The sequence below is a fragment of the Misgurnus anguillicaudatus genome, chromosome 16 (genome assembly GCF_027580225.2).
Source record: "Misgurnus anguillicaudatus chromosome 16, ASM2758022v2, whole genome shotgun sequence".
NCBI lineage: Eukaryota > Metazoa > Chordata > Actinopteri > Cypriniformes > Cobitidae > Misgurnus > Misgurnus anguillicaudatus.
In genome coordinates, this window is record NC_073352.2 from 4,306,125 (window position 1) to 4,322,980 (window position 16,856).

The window sequence follows — 16,856 nt, forward strand, 5'->3', positions numbered from 1 at the left end:
TGCTCTTAAAGCTGTTGGATCAATTTTAGGATATTCTTTCTCTCCTAGTATAGTCTATGGTGTCTGACTAAACATTCGCTGGACGAGTGTCGACCAGACACCCAAAACATATATTTGATCCACATACTTATAATTGATCACAATCCATTGTAAGTACTTTACTTTTGAGTTAATGTTTGTTTACCTTAAAGGTGCAGTGTGTAAATTTTAGCGGCATCTAGTGGCAAGGTTGCGAATTGCAACCAACGGCTCAGTCCACTGCTCACCTCTTGCTTTTGAAACACATATAGAAGCTACGGTAGCTGCCACCGGACAAACATGTCATTGCCAGAGACAACTTAGTAAAAAAGGTTTGTCCATTAAGGGTTTCTGTAGAAACATGGCGGCACAAAATGGCGACTTCCATGTAAGGGGACCCTCGGTATATGTAGATAAAAATGTCTCATTCTAAGGTAATAAACACATAACGGTTCATTATGAAAGGTCTTTATACACCTCTGATAATATAGTTTTGTATATTATTTTGCATTTCTGTCAATAGATTCTTCTAAAAATTACACATTGCACCTTTAATTGGGATGGTGAAGAATGGTTTAAAATTATTAATAATTGATATAATTAATGATTAATTAACATAAGCCCGTCCTTAAAAATTCGCTACTTTCTCAATGTGAGTGATGTCTGACAGATCTGCCCAACAGTACACTGAACATCAGGGTGCACATGAGGGCATCTCACATCAACTGTTGTCCATTATATGGCATCTGATTCATTTGTCTAGGTTACACCAAGCAGCAGATCTTGTTTGGGCACATGGCCCCTCAAACAGCAAAAACTATGAGAAAGCATTTTCAATCATCTTACATTTATTTACTCTGCGATCAGAACAGATTTAAAAAACATTTCTGGCTTGCGACTGACCAGCTGAGAACCACACCTTATAAAATTGTAAATGTTTATATCATTAAAAACAGGACTTCTCTTGTAGGGTTGTGCCGATAGATGATCTATCCGATCCAATAGTGGGCCTTTATGATGATAGTTGGAATGTTTGTCCATTATAGTTTGAAGCTATTTTTATGTTAATATTATAGTTTTACATTGGCATTAACACAGTTGAGACACAAACACGCATTGCAGTGTTTCCCCTACCATTATATAAGGGGGGCGCCCCGCCCTCTTTACGGCTCCACCCGGCCCCCTTGAAGCTCAAGTAAATTTGATTTGATTTTCTTTGAAGTGCCAGAGAACAATTTGTTATTTTATTAGACAAAATGAAACTAATCACTCATTTAGAAAGGTATATGAACCTACATACAACCAGGAACCCTTATTGGCAAACAATCACCCACATGTATACATCATCAACCTCATGTGGTAGCCAGCACTGATGATTGACAGTGTGAACTTCAGTGGCCTGTTGCAAGAAACTGGTTTCAGTGGTTACCTCTGTAAGTTTGGGTTTCATTTGAGCAAACTCTGGTTTTTGGTGGGTTGGTTTAAATCGGTGTTTATAACTTAAGCTACATGGCTAACCTGCTATGGAGTAGGTTTTATTCTGGGTAACCCTACTGAAAAATCCAGCTAATACCAGCATAAACTGGTAGTTGGTTTTAGGTGGAACTAGCTGGTTTAAGCTGGTCCTCCCAGTCTGGTAAAGCTGGTCATGCTGGTGGGTCAGCTGGTCTTTCAGCCTGACCAGCTTAGTCCAGCTAGACCATCTCAAAAAGTGACCAAAACACAGCTAGACCAGCTTGCTACACCAGCAAAACCAGCTTGCTAAAACCAAGCTGGGAAGCCGGCTAAAACCAGCTCACCAGCTTATGCTGGTCTTAGCTGGATTTTTCAGTAGAGAAGAGATCACAAAAATTTAAGCATTTCATTTTAATATGCAGAGATCTTTTGTTTCAGGTTGCGTATGATTACAGTATTATATAAAATTATATTAAAGGTGCCGCTAAAATTTACACACTGCACCTTTAAAGGGATAGTTCACCCAAAAATGAAAGTTCTTTCATTATTTACTCACTGTCATATTGTTACAAACCTGTATAAATGTCTTTGTTCTGATGAACACAAAGGAAGATTTTTTGAAGAATGTTAATAAAGAATCACAAACGGTTTGGTTACAAATATTCCTCACAATAGTTTCCTAGACAGGTTTGTAACATGAAGGTAAGTAAATGATGAGAGAATTTTCATTTTTGGGTGAACTATCCCTTTAAGTCTTTTTTAATTATAATAATTTTTGATTTTATCTTCGACTTCAATATCTTTGTACTGTATTGTTCCTGTTTTCCTGTTTTTTTTTACAAAGCTTTATTTTATATTATATTAACCCTTTTATATTAATTAATGAAATATGTTTGAGTTATGATTTTTCAGTCAGTTTCTCCTCATTGTGAGACTTTAAGCATGTACAGTAAAACTTTAATCAATCTTAATTAAAAGTTAACGTGTTGCTTTTTGCAGTGTGCATATGCTCCTTATACTAGCGCATATTATCTTTTTCAACAGAGACACACAAACTTTTTCCCGGTTGAACGCTATTGGCTGTTCACTGAAATCATCAGCGTTTGATGAATAATCATCATCAGCATCATGAGAAATATTAACCAGAATTAAACCAGGATTTGTGGGGTTTTGTCAATTTCAAAGTTACTCTGCAGCTGATGCAGTAAGAAACATTGACTTTTATAAGAATGTTTAAGAGGAGAAAGTTTAGCAGTATTATATAATGAAAGAACTATAGAAGAACTACATAATGTATTTGCCAAACCCAACGCTCTACCAACAAAGCTATGGGAACAGTCAAACTGTCTTGCAGTCAGCTTAAAACTGACCAATAACACAAGAAGATGAACTGAAAGATCTATGCATGATACAATACCAAATCTCTACCTCTAAACTCTCCTCATCTGTCAGGCCTTCCTGCCACTTAGAAAACTCATTGAGCCAGTTGAGCACGGTGTTGAGAGGACAGACCACCAGAGCCGTGGAGAAGTTCAGCTTCTCGCAAAGCATAATCGTATGGAGAAACGTCACCACCTGCAGGACGCCGAGAGAACAGCACTGGAGTCAGGTAACTTCAAAAACATTTGTAACCGTTCATAATAAACCTCAACTTGTTTAAAGTGATCACCTGCAGGGTTTTGCCGAGCCCCATGCAATGAGCCAGAATACAGCCGGAGCCGGAAGACTTCTCGATCTTCCTGACAGACTCACAGCAGCAGTCCCACATAAACTGAACACCTGTACACACACAACAAAGCAAGATATCATTCAGTTTCTTTCATCATACCTGGTTTAAAGCATTACTAAGACCTACAATTATTAAATGTACAAGAGATTAATCACAATTAGAGATGCACCGATTGCAATTTTCTTGGCTGATTCAGATTTCCGATTTCTTTAGTTGTGTGTCACCTGCCGATTCCGTTTTTCTTTCTGAGAACTATAATTGACAGTATGTAGGCTACAAACCAAAATTCACTTTTAGTTAATACAAAACTTTATTTTCATCATAAAAAAGGATTAAACATTGCACTTTAACCAAACTGCATTAAATTACAGGATCGTCTTTTTTTAGGTTAGGCACACTGAAATTATGATGGATGTCCAAATATCAGCTGTGGTTAAGATTCCTAGTTAGTATAACGTGTAGAGTTGATCATGCTTTTGAACAAAATAAGCAAACAACATGCAGTGTGATTAATTTAATTTAATTAAAAAGTAATTAAAATTAAGACAGTATTTATGCACCTGTACAGAAGGCAATGAATATTTATTTATGGCATTTTCAATAGTATATTAGTAGATAAATTAATGTGTATCTATAAAGTATGAAAAAAACGAATAAATCATTATTTTGGCTAAATTATGCTGGATAGATCCTTTTTAGTCAGAAAGATTTGTCATCATTTCAGAACAAGTTAAAATTAACTTAAATTACAAAACAATTTAAATTATATCCTAGTGTTACTTGGTCAAAAATATGTAGAAATATAGTCTATGCGAGTAAAAAAATTACAGAACATAAATGTTTAGCTCACGCGGACTGAAGGAAAAGCTGTTAATTAAGCGGACTCTCTGCAACATAGTGGAGTCGCAGGTGATTTTGAATGTTTATAATGTTTCACGCAGATAAAAACTTTCATATCTAAATGTCCAGGTAAGAGTCAAGTGTTCAGTCAGTTAATAATAAAGCCTCCGGCGTTTTTGGCTGCAGCTCCCTTATTCACGGAGCGGACGCTGTATACAAAGAAAAAAGCTATAAAGGTTTTTATTTTAAGTGATTTTAATGCGGGTAAGCAATCAGTTATATTATGGCGCTTTGTATTTGTGTTGATCAGTTAAATTAAAGTAATTTAATTTACGCTACAGTTATTCTGTCATATTAGTTTCACTTTTGCATAGCATTACATTTTGAATAGAAATGTACGAAAAACAAGTTACTCTCTTAACTCTTTCTACTTTGCCTTTATTGTACATTTGATGTAAAAAACAAGAAGGGCATAGCTATATATCAATTTAACGTGAAATGCGCGGTTGTTGCGGTTACTTGTCATCCATGTGGTTAAGCTTCTCAGTGCTGCTGCTCATTGGTTACATAACACTTTCCTCAGACCTCTCAGAATCAAATCATCGAATCCTTGACTATTAGAAGTCAGCCCTAGGCTGTGTCCCAATTCAAAGGCTGCGACCTTCTAAGGACGTATTTTAAGACCGATTGCGTCACAGCAGCACGACTTGAGGCTTGTAAGGACGTCCCAATTCAAAGGACGCTTAGAATGAAGCCTCAAAATGCGTCCTCATTTCTCCGCGATGTTAAGGATAGAACGAATGGATCCTTAACAGCCGAGGATATCCCAAGATTCATTGCGCGCCTGCAATGGCTGCATATAACGGCTGGATATCCTAAAATAAACAATTAAAACCTTCATTAAATAAAAGTGTGTATTTATAAAAAAAAAGTTTGTCACTGTTTTAGTATTATAAGTTATGTTTTGTGTTAATATTATTATTTTTATGATGCATATATTTCTAAGGTTGATTAATTTAATATACTGTTGAATAGTTTAATCTACATCAGCGTGTCAAATTTTCTAAACTAAATTAATATTTTTCTGATTTCATATTTATTTTAATAATGTCATGCTGACAGGCGCGTGCAGCAGGTGACACCAATTATGGGTCGTCCGAAGGTTAGACCGTCTCATTTCAGTTCTCTTCGCGAACTGAAAACAGGGCTTTAAGTGTAAAATACCCAACCTGTCCTTTAACTTCAGAAAAATTAAACCAAGTGAGGAAAAGCTTGAATTTTCAATTTTCTGCATTGTTATTAACTTCTCCGTCTCACTTGTTTGTCTCTCTCCCTTCCTCCGTCTCATTTGTCTGTTTTTCTCCCTTTCTGTGCCGGAGAAAGTTGAGAAAACGAGTGAAACAAACTCGTCTTTTTCTTAACTTTCTCCGGCATAGACGCCTGTCTTCTCCTGCTCAGTCATCTGTTTCTCTCCCTTTTTTTCATGTATCGCTATCTTTCTTTTTTACAACCATCTTTTTTATGTGTAACTTGCCTTGATTGGCTGAGTGGTAATACATGGGATGGCTTAACTTGCATACAATTGGTCTGTGTCATCTGTTTCATCATCCGCTAAACCACAACCGTAAAACTACAAAAGCTCATCAGGTTTTAAATCATAACCTTCTGGGTCTGTAGGTCCGGGTCCGTATGAGACAGCTTCTGGGTCTGGACACGGACCGTGGTCCGCCTGTTAGTGTCCGGTGATCTATATTGTTGAACCAACATGATTCAAACAACGGATGTACGACAAAGTTACTATGTTTTCGTGAAACAGTCGGAAACCGAACACAGACGGGTAACCTGGTGGAATAATATCAATGTGTCATTTGCGGATGCGGGGCAGAAATCAATATAGCCAGGGGCGGACTGCACAGGTGGTCCTTATGTAAAACGGATCACATTTCCAGGTACAAAATTAAATGAATGCAGCTGTTGGATAACGGGTCAGGTGCTGCTTCCAATGTGAGTGTGCATGTGGCTGTGACGTTACTGCTTGTGCAACTGGCAACAAAAAGACCGTCTCGGAATCAGAACGTTCGACCCGTTACCGTAAAAATGCATAAAATCTGCCAATTTCCGGTCTCTGGCTGGTCGATCGGTGCATCTATAATCACAATGTGAATCACTACTCACGACACTTAAAGGTGACATAGAATGATTGAACGGGGTATTTATCCTTATTCTGTGATGTGACATGTAGACAAATTCTTTTTTGTTTGGGTCTGTAATGCCTTATAAGCTTCCTAAAAACCTCTCTCAGATAGCTCTATTAGGGTGGGGGATTTTAAACAAGTGGTTTTGCACCAATTTGGCTCCCCCTACTGGCTTAACTTGCAATCTCATTACTGATTGGCTGACTTTGCTGCCACTCAAAAAATGTAGCCAATTATTTTAAAGTGGAGGGGCAGTGAGATGCCTGTGATGTCATAAGCATCAGTTTTTCAGATTGGGCCGTTTTCTGGCTGACATTTCTAAAAGAGGAATTTCTTTGAGACTGAGATGTTTAGCATGTTTAGCACTTTTTGTATATTTGTGAATTGTGAGTAGACTACCATTATTCAACAAAGACAAGGTAAAATGGTTTTTCATTTTCTGTCCCCTTTAACTTTCACAATCTCATGCATTTCTGAGTGAGTTTATTCAATGAGAATAACAAAAGATTTGTATATGTTAGATTATGAATTAGCATGAACATTTTGTAACAAGAAACTAGGGCCAGTTTTGATCTCATGTTGAATTTAAACCCTGATTTACTCTAGCGTTACATGGTCAGCTTTCCAAAGCAAAATAAATCTAGAGAAATGTCACATCACTGTGTAAAGAAAATCCAGTCATGTGTGCATTGGCTCACCATCCACTTGATGGGGTTTGAGTTTGGTCACCAAGTTCCTGTGAACCTGCACCAGTGGCTCCTTGGTCTCCTCATCTTCATCCAACACCAGCTTTGTGGTGATGGGACACGTGACCTGTGACGACTCTTCCAACACAATGGTCTAAAAACAAGTAGAGTACCAGTTGTGAGTTTCAGATACAGCAGATAAATCAGAATAACCTGAAGATGTTAACCAACCTCTCGAAGTTTCTCTCTTAACCGTTCCCTCTCAGCTATACGTCTCCTTCTCTCCTCCTCCTCCTTAAGGGCATCTCTGGTCTCAGTCCGCAGGTGGTCATCTTTAAGGATCTTGCGGATCTTCTTGCGACCTTTAGGCGTTCCTTTATCATCGCCCTCCGCATCTTCATCATCGTCGTCTCCGCTCTGCACAACAAGAAAGCAGAAGGTTCACGTCAAGACCGCAACAGCTTCTGTAATCGTTTTGCTGATGAAAATGAGCACCACGCTGTACCTTCTCATCTGAGGATGAGTCTTGAACCTTAATTCGTCTGCGTTTTTTCTTTTCTTTCTTGTAACTTCTCTCTTTGTCCTTGCTGGATGCTTTGGATGATCTAAAAGCATTGTTATAATATAACAGAGATCATTGTATTGGCCAGACAATACAGAAATACTTATTTATACAAAATCTCATCACTAAATAAAGTGTTGTGGTAAGAAATGAGCAACAGGGAAACTGAACATGAAACTGCATCTTTGGTGGTATCAAAGCACCAGCGTTTCAAAAGCACAAGTGCCAGTTCTGACAAAGCATTCTTTAAATATATCTAAATAAATAAACTTCATGACACGCAACTCACCGTGTTTTGCGTTTGTTGCTCTTCTCTCCATCCTCATCTGTACTCACAGCCTCACTGAGTGCTGACCCATCACTGGAGGCTGAGCCCGACCGCTCAAAGTCAGAATCTGCCGAATCATCGCTGCCAACTACACAACCAGAGCATTATAATACACATCAGCCCATTCTGCCAAGTCACATGACATGCGTTTCATTCAGAGCCGACACTGACCTTTACGCCTACTTTTCTTCTTGGTGTCCTTCTTGGATTTGACAGTCGTCTCATCATCAGAGTCACCCTCGCTTAAAGTGACCTTCTTACGCAACAAATGGTGACGCTTTCCACGCTTCTTCACTTCAACATCTGAGCCGGAGTCTGATGTTTCCTCCTCTTCCTCATCTTCTTCTGTAGACAACATAAGATACATGTCAAGAACATAATCCCTTTTAAGAGAAACTGTTGAAAGTCTTCGGTTGTTAGATTACCATTTTCATTTTTCTCTTTATGTTTTTTTGATGCATCTTTGTCCAGATTGTCCTCGTCTGAGGAACTTTCAGCTCCAGATGAATAATTGGCTTTGATCTGAGCCAGCAGCATTCTCTTGGCAATTCTTTTAGAGGAGACACAAACATGATTAGCTACATTCATACAGACTAGACAAAAAACAACAATCCTTATGAGGCGTACACACCAAACACGAATTCGAACGAGTAGATTACATACAAAGTCAATGCAAAGACGAAAATTGGGCGGTGTGACTGCAGAAAAAAAAACATGCGATATCTATCTCAAACGCATCTTCGCGCAAGTTGAAAATATTCACATGACACGAAGTTAAATCCTGCGAGTAATCTAGATCAGTGGTTCTCAACTCCAGTCCTCAAGCCCCCCTCCCAGAACGTTTTAGATGTCTCCTTATATGAAACACCTGATTCCACTCATTAGACTCCTTCCAGAATGTTTGAAACTTTTCCTTAATTAACACACTTACAAGCTGATGAACTGAATCAGGTGTTTTATATGTGGAGACATCTAAAATGTTTTGGGAGGGGGGGGCCCGAGGACTGGAGTTGAGAACCACTGATCTAGAGCAAGGAACGGGATGATTCATGTTTGGTGTGTACGCAGCTTTACAATTTTAATTTCACCTTTAAACGGCCAATCCAGGAACTTATTATTGTTTGACAATTTTACAGCCACAGGTTACATTATTTGCATCAAAAAAATATTGCGGGAACAAAAGAAATCCCCATCACTCACTGCAAGAAACAAACAACTTCTGTAAAGCTGCTGTAAAATAAAGTCAAGATACTGCAATATTTATTTCAGCAAATTAGTTTATTAGCTATTATTAACAAATCAAAATGAATTACTAACACCGCTGACAAAAAAAAATCAACTTTTAATCTGCAAGCAACACAAACACCTCAAACACAGTTCAACAAAGTTACGTGCTAAATGCAATAATGCAACCGCCTAACCAATCTCCAAATAAAAAGTTTATCAATACCATATACAATATCACTATACTGTTACAATATACTGTTATCCTGATAAAATACCAGAGGTAACGTTGATGTAACTCATGCAAAAAGATGCATAACCACTTCTTCATTTACATCTGGTCTCTAGTATACTCATATGCATTAAAGATACTTTAAAGCTACAGCCCAATACTCTACCCTATCACCATCTCCGATTGAAATATAAAATTGCAGTTATTTGTGGAGTAATTTTTCTGTGCATCCGCTACTCTGCGTGGATAAATCTGATGTCTTTGATCACTGCATCAGAGCAGATCTGTCATTACACATCCACATGACGAAAGAACATCCTAGTACATCCAAAAACGACCGATCTACACACATATTAGTTATCTATTTTCACCTATCCACCTGGTAGATGATGTATCGCCAATGCTAAGGCGCATAGTGCACAGAAGTTGGCAACTTTCTGCAGAGTCAATTACTCCAGATCTCCAATCTTTGTGTGGCCATCAAATTAGCTAAAGAACAGTGCGTAAAGAGCTTCATGGAATGGATTTCTATGGCCCAGCAGCTGCATCCAAGCCTTACATCACCAAGGTCAATGCAAAGCGTCGGATGCAGTGGTGTAAAATACTCCACCACTGGACTCTAGAGCAGTGGAGACGTGTTCTCTGGAGCGACGAATTTCGCTTCTCTGTCTGACAATCTGATGGACGAGCCTGGGTTTGGAGGTTGCCAGGAGAACGGTACTTGCCTCACTGGATTGTGCCAGCGTAAAGTTTGTTGAATGGGGGATTATGATGTGGGGTTGTTTTTCAGGGGTTGGGCTTAGCACCTTAGTTCCAGTGAAAGGAACTCCTAATACCAAGACATTTTAGACAATTTCATGCTCCCGACTTTGTGGGAACAGTTTGGGGATGGCCCCTTCCTGTTCCAACATGACTGTGCAGCAGTGCACAAAGCAAGGTCCATAAAGACAAAGGCCCTGTCCTAAATGGCGCACTTCATGTGGACTTTCGGTCTTGTGGCCTTAAATTGCCATTTAGTGCTCATCGGCGCCCCCTTTAAACCCTTGATGCGATCTCCGGCGAAGCCCGCATTGCGGCCGGCTTTGCGCACTTTACCAACCCAGAAGTCCTTGCGAAAGAGCAATCAGACAACGGAAGGGAAGAGTTCACACTGATGGGCAACTACTTCTCCTATTTCCGGCGTAACGCTCGGGTCTGTCCCAAAATAGAACTCCGGTGGACCCACATGGACTTGCATTAAGGGTCCCTAAAGTCTGCACTCTATGATGTCATCAAAGTGTGGACTCTGAGGAGGTCCACAAGTCCGAAGTGTGCCATTCGAGACAGGGCCTTTAATGAGCGAGTCCTGCACAGAGTCCTGACCTCAACCCAATAGCAGATCTTTGGGATGAATAAGAGCACAGACTACGATTGAGGCCAACATCAGTGTCTGACCTTACAAATGTTTTTTTAGAAGAATGGTCAAAAATCCCCATAAACACACTCCTAAACCTTGTAGAAAGTCTTCCAAGAAGAGTTGAAGCTGTTATAGCTGCAAAAGGTGGGCCAACTCCATATTAAACCCTGTGGATTGGGAATGTCATTCAGGGTTATGTGCATATAAAGGCAGGTGTCCCAAAACGTTTGGCAATAAATGCAGTGTATCTGCAGCTTTTGTTCTGACTAAATGATAACGCAAGTGTTTCAACAGATGCCTTGTGGGTTCAGAGGAAGTCTCTGCTCCAGTATTTAATACCTTAAGATGTTGAAAAGCAAGGCTGATATTAACTCACAGTTTAAGCTTTCACTGTTTTAAAAGATGATTCCCCAGATGTAAGAATGTAATAAACTGACATATTTACATGACGTTCCCCAGATGATCGTCTTTTGAAACTTTACAGATTAAATGCCACCATCTATATGACAGGTTTAAGCTCGAACAACCTTTTTTTAAACAAGCTAAACACTCCCATCCAGAGCACATACAATGAAGTGTCCGGCTCCTTTTCTTTGTTTACGGACGTGACACCATCACGCAATGATGCTTTTCAAACTTTTTCTGGGAAAACTTGACAGCTCAAATGATAAATTATTATTATAAGCTTACCATTGTGAATTGGGGGAAGGTTAGTTTTTTCTACATATTCAATGACAGATTTTTGTTCATTTTAACTGAAAAAATTATGGATTGCAGATTTAAAGTTTACTTAGAAGTAAATATATTCCTATGACTCAATTAGAGTTTACGCAATTGGTAAAACATTTCGATAGCAGCACAAACCTCATAGGTTCAATTCCCAGGAAACACACATCCGGACAAAATGTATAGCTTGTAGTGCACTTTAAGTCACTTTGGATAAAAGTGTCTGTCAAATGCATAAATGAGAAGTCAAAGGGACATGATTGTTAAGTTGGTAGCCCATAATGTGCCTTTTGCATTTAACCCATGCAAGTGAGTAGTGAACAAACGCACTGCAAATCATAAACACTCACACTCAAAGCATTGGGCAGCTACCACCGCAGTGCCTGGGGAGCAACTGGGGTTAAAGGTCACTTCACTCCCAGTTTAAAGCACCAGCAACTTTCTCGCTGTGTGTCACAAGTCTCTTTCACTGAGGCCGTAAGGAGGCGTTTCTAATTCTAGTTGTCATAAACAAAAGGGTACAGTACACTGCAATAACTGACAAGATGTAAACTCCACTGCTTCGCTCTCATTGGTAGTCGCACCCAAAGTCGTTCATCATTTGCATAAAGATAAAGTTTTCTCAACTTTGCTGGACACGTCCACTTTCTGTCACCAACAGTTAGTGTCGCTCGTGTCACCGGAAGTCGCCAAGCTTCCATTGAAATGAATGAGATCATGTCGCTCTGCTACTGCTAGTTACTGACGGTCTGAACGGGGTGTCAGTTGCAACCTGCTGGCAGTGAGACTTTAACTGTTGACCTTTTGGTTAACAAGTCCGAATCTCTAACCATTAGGCCATGACTGTTTCCTTTAACATGACTGCCCCCTAGACATGTGTAGTTGTTTTGTAAATATTGTAAGGTAATAATAATTCACATAAGTTTGACTTTTGATCAAGCACGTATTCACTGAGGATGATCTAAATAACATCACAGTGCAAATATGATGCAAGACTTTTATTGTGTAATGTAACCAGCTGCATTTATTATAATAGGAGTTTTTTTTTTAAGATTAAACTGAAGTCATTGACTCTTGTGATGGGATCGTTCTTTGCTTCTGTTCTATAAACAATTTATTTTCAGCTTGAGATACTGTTTTGTTTTTATGCTAATAAGTAACATCCTGATTTACTAATACATAGAACTGCAATAAAATAACCCAGAAATGCTTCTCAGCTTGTTTTGTGTGTGTCTATAAAACATGGTGTGGAAAAATAAAAAATCTTAATTACAACGTCAAGGACAATAATCATTTTGTTTTAATTCTGATGTAATAAGTGTTTTCTCCTTTATATTTATTACATCTGATATGTCAAAAATAAATAAATATCAAGGTCAGGTTTATTAATCGTGCAATAAGTTGGAAGTGGTAGGACCTTTGGGGTATTTTGAACGGGAGTGGGTGGTCTGACAACAGGTGGGTGGTGCCCCCAAAATCCTTTGAAAGAACAGCGTAAAAAAGCATCACCATTTGTTCATTAATTCTAACTAAACACCTGTACACAGGGCTCCAGACTAACTTTTTTACTAGGAGCACAGTGGCCCCCAACTGAAAATTTTAGGGGCACAAAATCAACATGCTTACCAAATATTCACATTTCTACTAATTTCCACTGTATTACTAATAAATACTTTAATGACAGATGCAGAAAGTACAATGTGCTGTTTCACATCACAAAAAAAGGTCAAATTTACTGGTCGCACATGTGCGACTGGATGTAAAATTCAGTGGCACACTCTCTAAATTTTGCGGGATCTTTCGGGTCGGGAAAGAAAAGAATTGTAAGCAGATAGCAGGTGAACACAGAGTAAATTTTAAGCGGGTGTGAAATAAAACCTTGCGGGAGCGGATAAAAGTGGGACAAAAACAAACAGTCCCGTGCAGACCTCCAGTTTCAGGCACGTAACTGCCAAGTCTGGTTTTTACACAATGCATACGTGAACTGCGCGTTTGCAGCACTAATTTTTGTGTTGATTTTAACAAGTTACATCATTCATACTGCACTGCATCATAGAACTAAAGCTGAAGCAGCATTACTGCGATTTTTCCAGCACTGAGTCTATGTGAGATCCATATCCATATACATCTATGACTCAAACCACTAATATACTCATTGAACAGTGATGATGTGATTGGTTACATGTTTGTGAAGCCTGTGCAGGTGGGTCATCCATTTTCACTGGAGTAGATCAGTGTTTCCCAACCTTTTTTTTAAATTGTAAAAAAAATCCCACGGCACACCACAAAGCTTTAAAATTATAAACATTGCACACTGTAGTATTTAATCTGAAACTTGAAAGCTTAAAAAGGTGAAACAAATGTTAGATTGTTCTCTGATACCTACATAAAAGGCATGTGGCTTTATCAAGTGCCAAGATTATCCAAAGAACGTTTTAACAGGTCTATTTACAACCCTACAGTTTGTCCGCAGAATGAAATGGTCTACTACTACCACCTAATGTGTAAGGGTCATGAATAATAATAATGTTGAGCTCTGCTCTGATTGGCTGTTTCACATCAAGGCTCATGAGGTTCATGTTAATAGCTCACAAAAGTAATCAGACCTTATGTTTTAGTCTGTATCAGACAAAGATACAGATTTTGAGGAATAATCCAATTTTGTTAATGGATGATGGAAGTTTGTGTTTTTTAATATTGATCTGCAAAACGTAACTGTAACGTCAATAGTAGAACTTCAGCCTAAACGCTAGCATATAGCATTAACTAGCATATAGCATTAAGCATAAAACTCAGCAGCAGTCGCAAGATTGTAATTAATTTAATGTGTAATGTAATGGGGGGGCGTACATCTCGACTGGGACGTCACAGTTGGTGTCATGTTGAGATTGGTCTGTTTTCCAGCGGGCTTTGAATGCACAAGGTTTAAGAAGGAAACAATCATGTATAAGGCTCACAATATGTCAATACCATAGGTGATTTCGAGAATGAAAACAATTTAATGGAGAAAATACTCTGCATTGGTGTTGAATGATGAATTTGCATGAATCATGGTTTGTCTTAAAGCATATTAAAAACATCACATAGACCTATAAACAAAAATAAAAAAAACGTGACTTTCACCACAGGGAGACTTTAAACGTTGTCACTGGCATCTTCCAAATTGCTATTTTTTAAATTTAAATCCTACATGCATTTAAAATTACATTAAGCTAAGAACATTGTGCAATTGCTGTGCAAATAAATTAACTGCAAATCTGAGCAGCAATAAACAGTCTGTGTAAATAAATTTCTTTAGTGTAAAGATGTATTTTATTGATGTTGATAACATGTTATTAGCAACAGCCTACAGTCATTATTCTGACTGACTGAATGAAAGTGTTTGAAAGAGACAACACATGCATTATTAACACATCTAAAAAATATAAAAGTCTAAATAAAGGTTAAAAACTATTCCTGGAAATCAAATGCAAGAACAAATATTTCTGAGCCTGCAACAGCCTGAAGTTTAAGACTCATGCTGTTGCGCATGACATCTATATCTATATATATCTATATATATCTATCTATATCTATCTATATCTATCTATATATCTATATATCTATATATCTATATATCTATATATCTATATATCTATATATCTATATCTATATATATCTATATATATCTATATATATCTATATATATCTATATATATATATATATATATCCATCTATCTATCCATCTATCTATATATATATATATATATATCCATCATGATGATAGACTGACTAGTTAAAGGACAGTCATCAAAATCCATAAATTGTGACCAAAACAAAACTAGTAAAATAAGTAATGTCTTGTTCTTTCATTATAGAAAGAAAATGGACTCATTTGAAAAGCAGGAAGGTTTTGTGTACTTTATTTTTGCAGACATTTCTTTAATGAAAAGCAATCTCATGGTTGTCTGCTTTTGGTCCCAGGCAGGGACCTGAAACACAGGACAATAGGTTACACAAAAACCATAATTCAGATAAAACCAACAACACCAGGTTCTGGTATGAGTAAGTTCAGAGTATGTAGTATATGAATGAAGCTGTGGTCATTAGACCATCAGCACCCTCAAAGCTCAGGTCCACTGAAATCCATCAAAGCTCAGCTAACCATAACCATTAAAAGACCCCATCAACCCTAAAAAAACAAAAAAAAAAAAACAAACAAAGGATCCCTTCAACTACAATGAGGTGTATGAGCATGTGTTGCTTCTTTCTTACAACTGCCCGCTCTTCAGTATATTGAAAAACAAAACAGCAATCAATGTCAAGGCCCATGCATACTATGTTCTCTGTGTTCGGCTGACTGCACAAGCCTTTTACAGTATATGTGAGGGATGTGTGGACCACATAGTGGACCAGCTGTCAATCATTCACACGTGTGAAGAGATCGGCATCACACAGACTGTTCATGTGCCGGAGCAGAACACGGACAAGTTAAGTATACTCTGGTCTTAATTCATCACTTAACCCGAATAAGACATTAAAGATACATAAACAGATCTACTTATTATCACACGTCAGAGGTCTTGCATAATCGTACCTATTCTCTGGATCATCATCATCATCCACCATCTGTGAGGATTCAGCCTTTACATCACCTTCATCACCTTGACAAGAGCAAATAAAAACCATGAAACTCAAAACACAAGTTACAATTCTCTAGTGATTTAACTACATCTAATAGACTAACACTCATTTTAACATTTACAGCACTGTGAAAAAGCTACCACCAGCTTTGCAGTTTTAGCAAAGTTACATGACCATCACAGTACATGAGAGAGGTGATGTTGGCGTCTTTCCTGATGACACTGAATAAATCTATAGGCTATCTTGGACAATCACTGACACCTTTGTAATGTTTTATTTTGAAATGTTTTATTAATATGACAGAGATTAGAAATAGTGTCTGTTGGCTCATTTGACACAAGCTGTGGTACTATGGTGCTGCGTCCGAAATCTCTAAATTGCTGCCTTCAGAGGCAACATTCCAAGACAGGAAGGCATGAAGGCACGTCCGAAAATGTTAGGTTTACTTCCTGTCTCCTGAGATACCTTCATCGTCTTGTCCCACAATTCTATGCGTGGGTGTGCGCAGGGAATGTGATTGGTCGAGCCTGGTCAAGTTTGAAAAAATAATATGGTGGCTTATCACAAATTTAGTATAAATAAATTTATATTTTCACATTTTACACCTTTCAATTGCATTTTTATCAAGAAATTAATATTGTAGGTTTCAAATATGGAATTAGTTATCACAAAGGCGTGCTCCATTTAATTTTCAAACAGAATTTTGTTACGGTGCCTATAAAATTGGCTAAATGAGTTTCCTGGAGCTGCCATCAGGAGTAAAGCGGATGTCTTCTATCACACTAAATGGGTTAATTTCGCAAAAACAACATGCTGCCTATACATTATCCCGCTTAATACA

At 38.1% G+C, this 16,856-nt stretch overlaps 1 protein-coding gene across 2 annotated transcripts in view; it reads right to left on the minus strand.

Moving 5' to 3' along the window:
- atrx (ATRX chromatin remodeler) overlaps positions 1-16,856 on the minus strand; it is a 67,667-nt gene that overhangs the window by 28,390 nt on the left and 22,421 nt on the right. For both annotated transcript variants that reach the window (XM_073854022.1, XM_073854021.1), the window contains exons 10-18: positions 15,969-16,035; positions 8,239-8,363; positions 7,985-8,158; positions 7,775-7,901; positions 7,429-7,528; positions 7,155-7,340; positions 6,936-7,077; positions 3,143-3,252; positions 2,900-3,048 (exon numbers count right to left, since the gene is read on the minus strand). In XM_073854022.1, the coding sequence (XP_073710123.1) occupies positions 2,900-3,048; positions 3,143-3,252; positions 6,936-7,077; positions 7,155-7,340; positions 7,429-7,528; positions 7,775-7,901; positions 7,985-8,158; positions 8,239-8,363; positions 15,969-16,035 (1,180 nt within the window). The remainder of the gene's footprint in view (positions 1-2,899; positions 3,049-3,142; positions 3,253-6,935; positions 7,078-7,154; positions 7,341-7,428; positions 7,529-7,774; positions 7,902-7,984; positions 8,159-8,238; positions 8,364-15,968; positions 16,036-16,856) is intronic.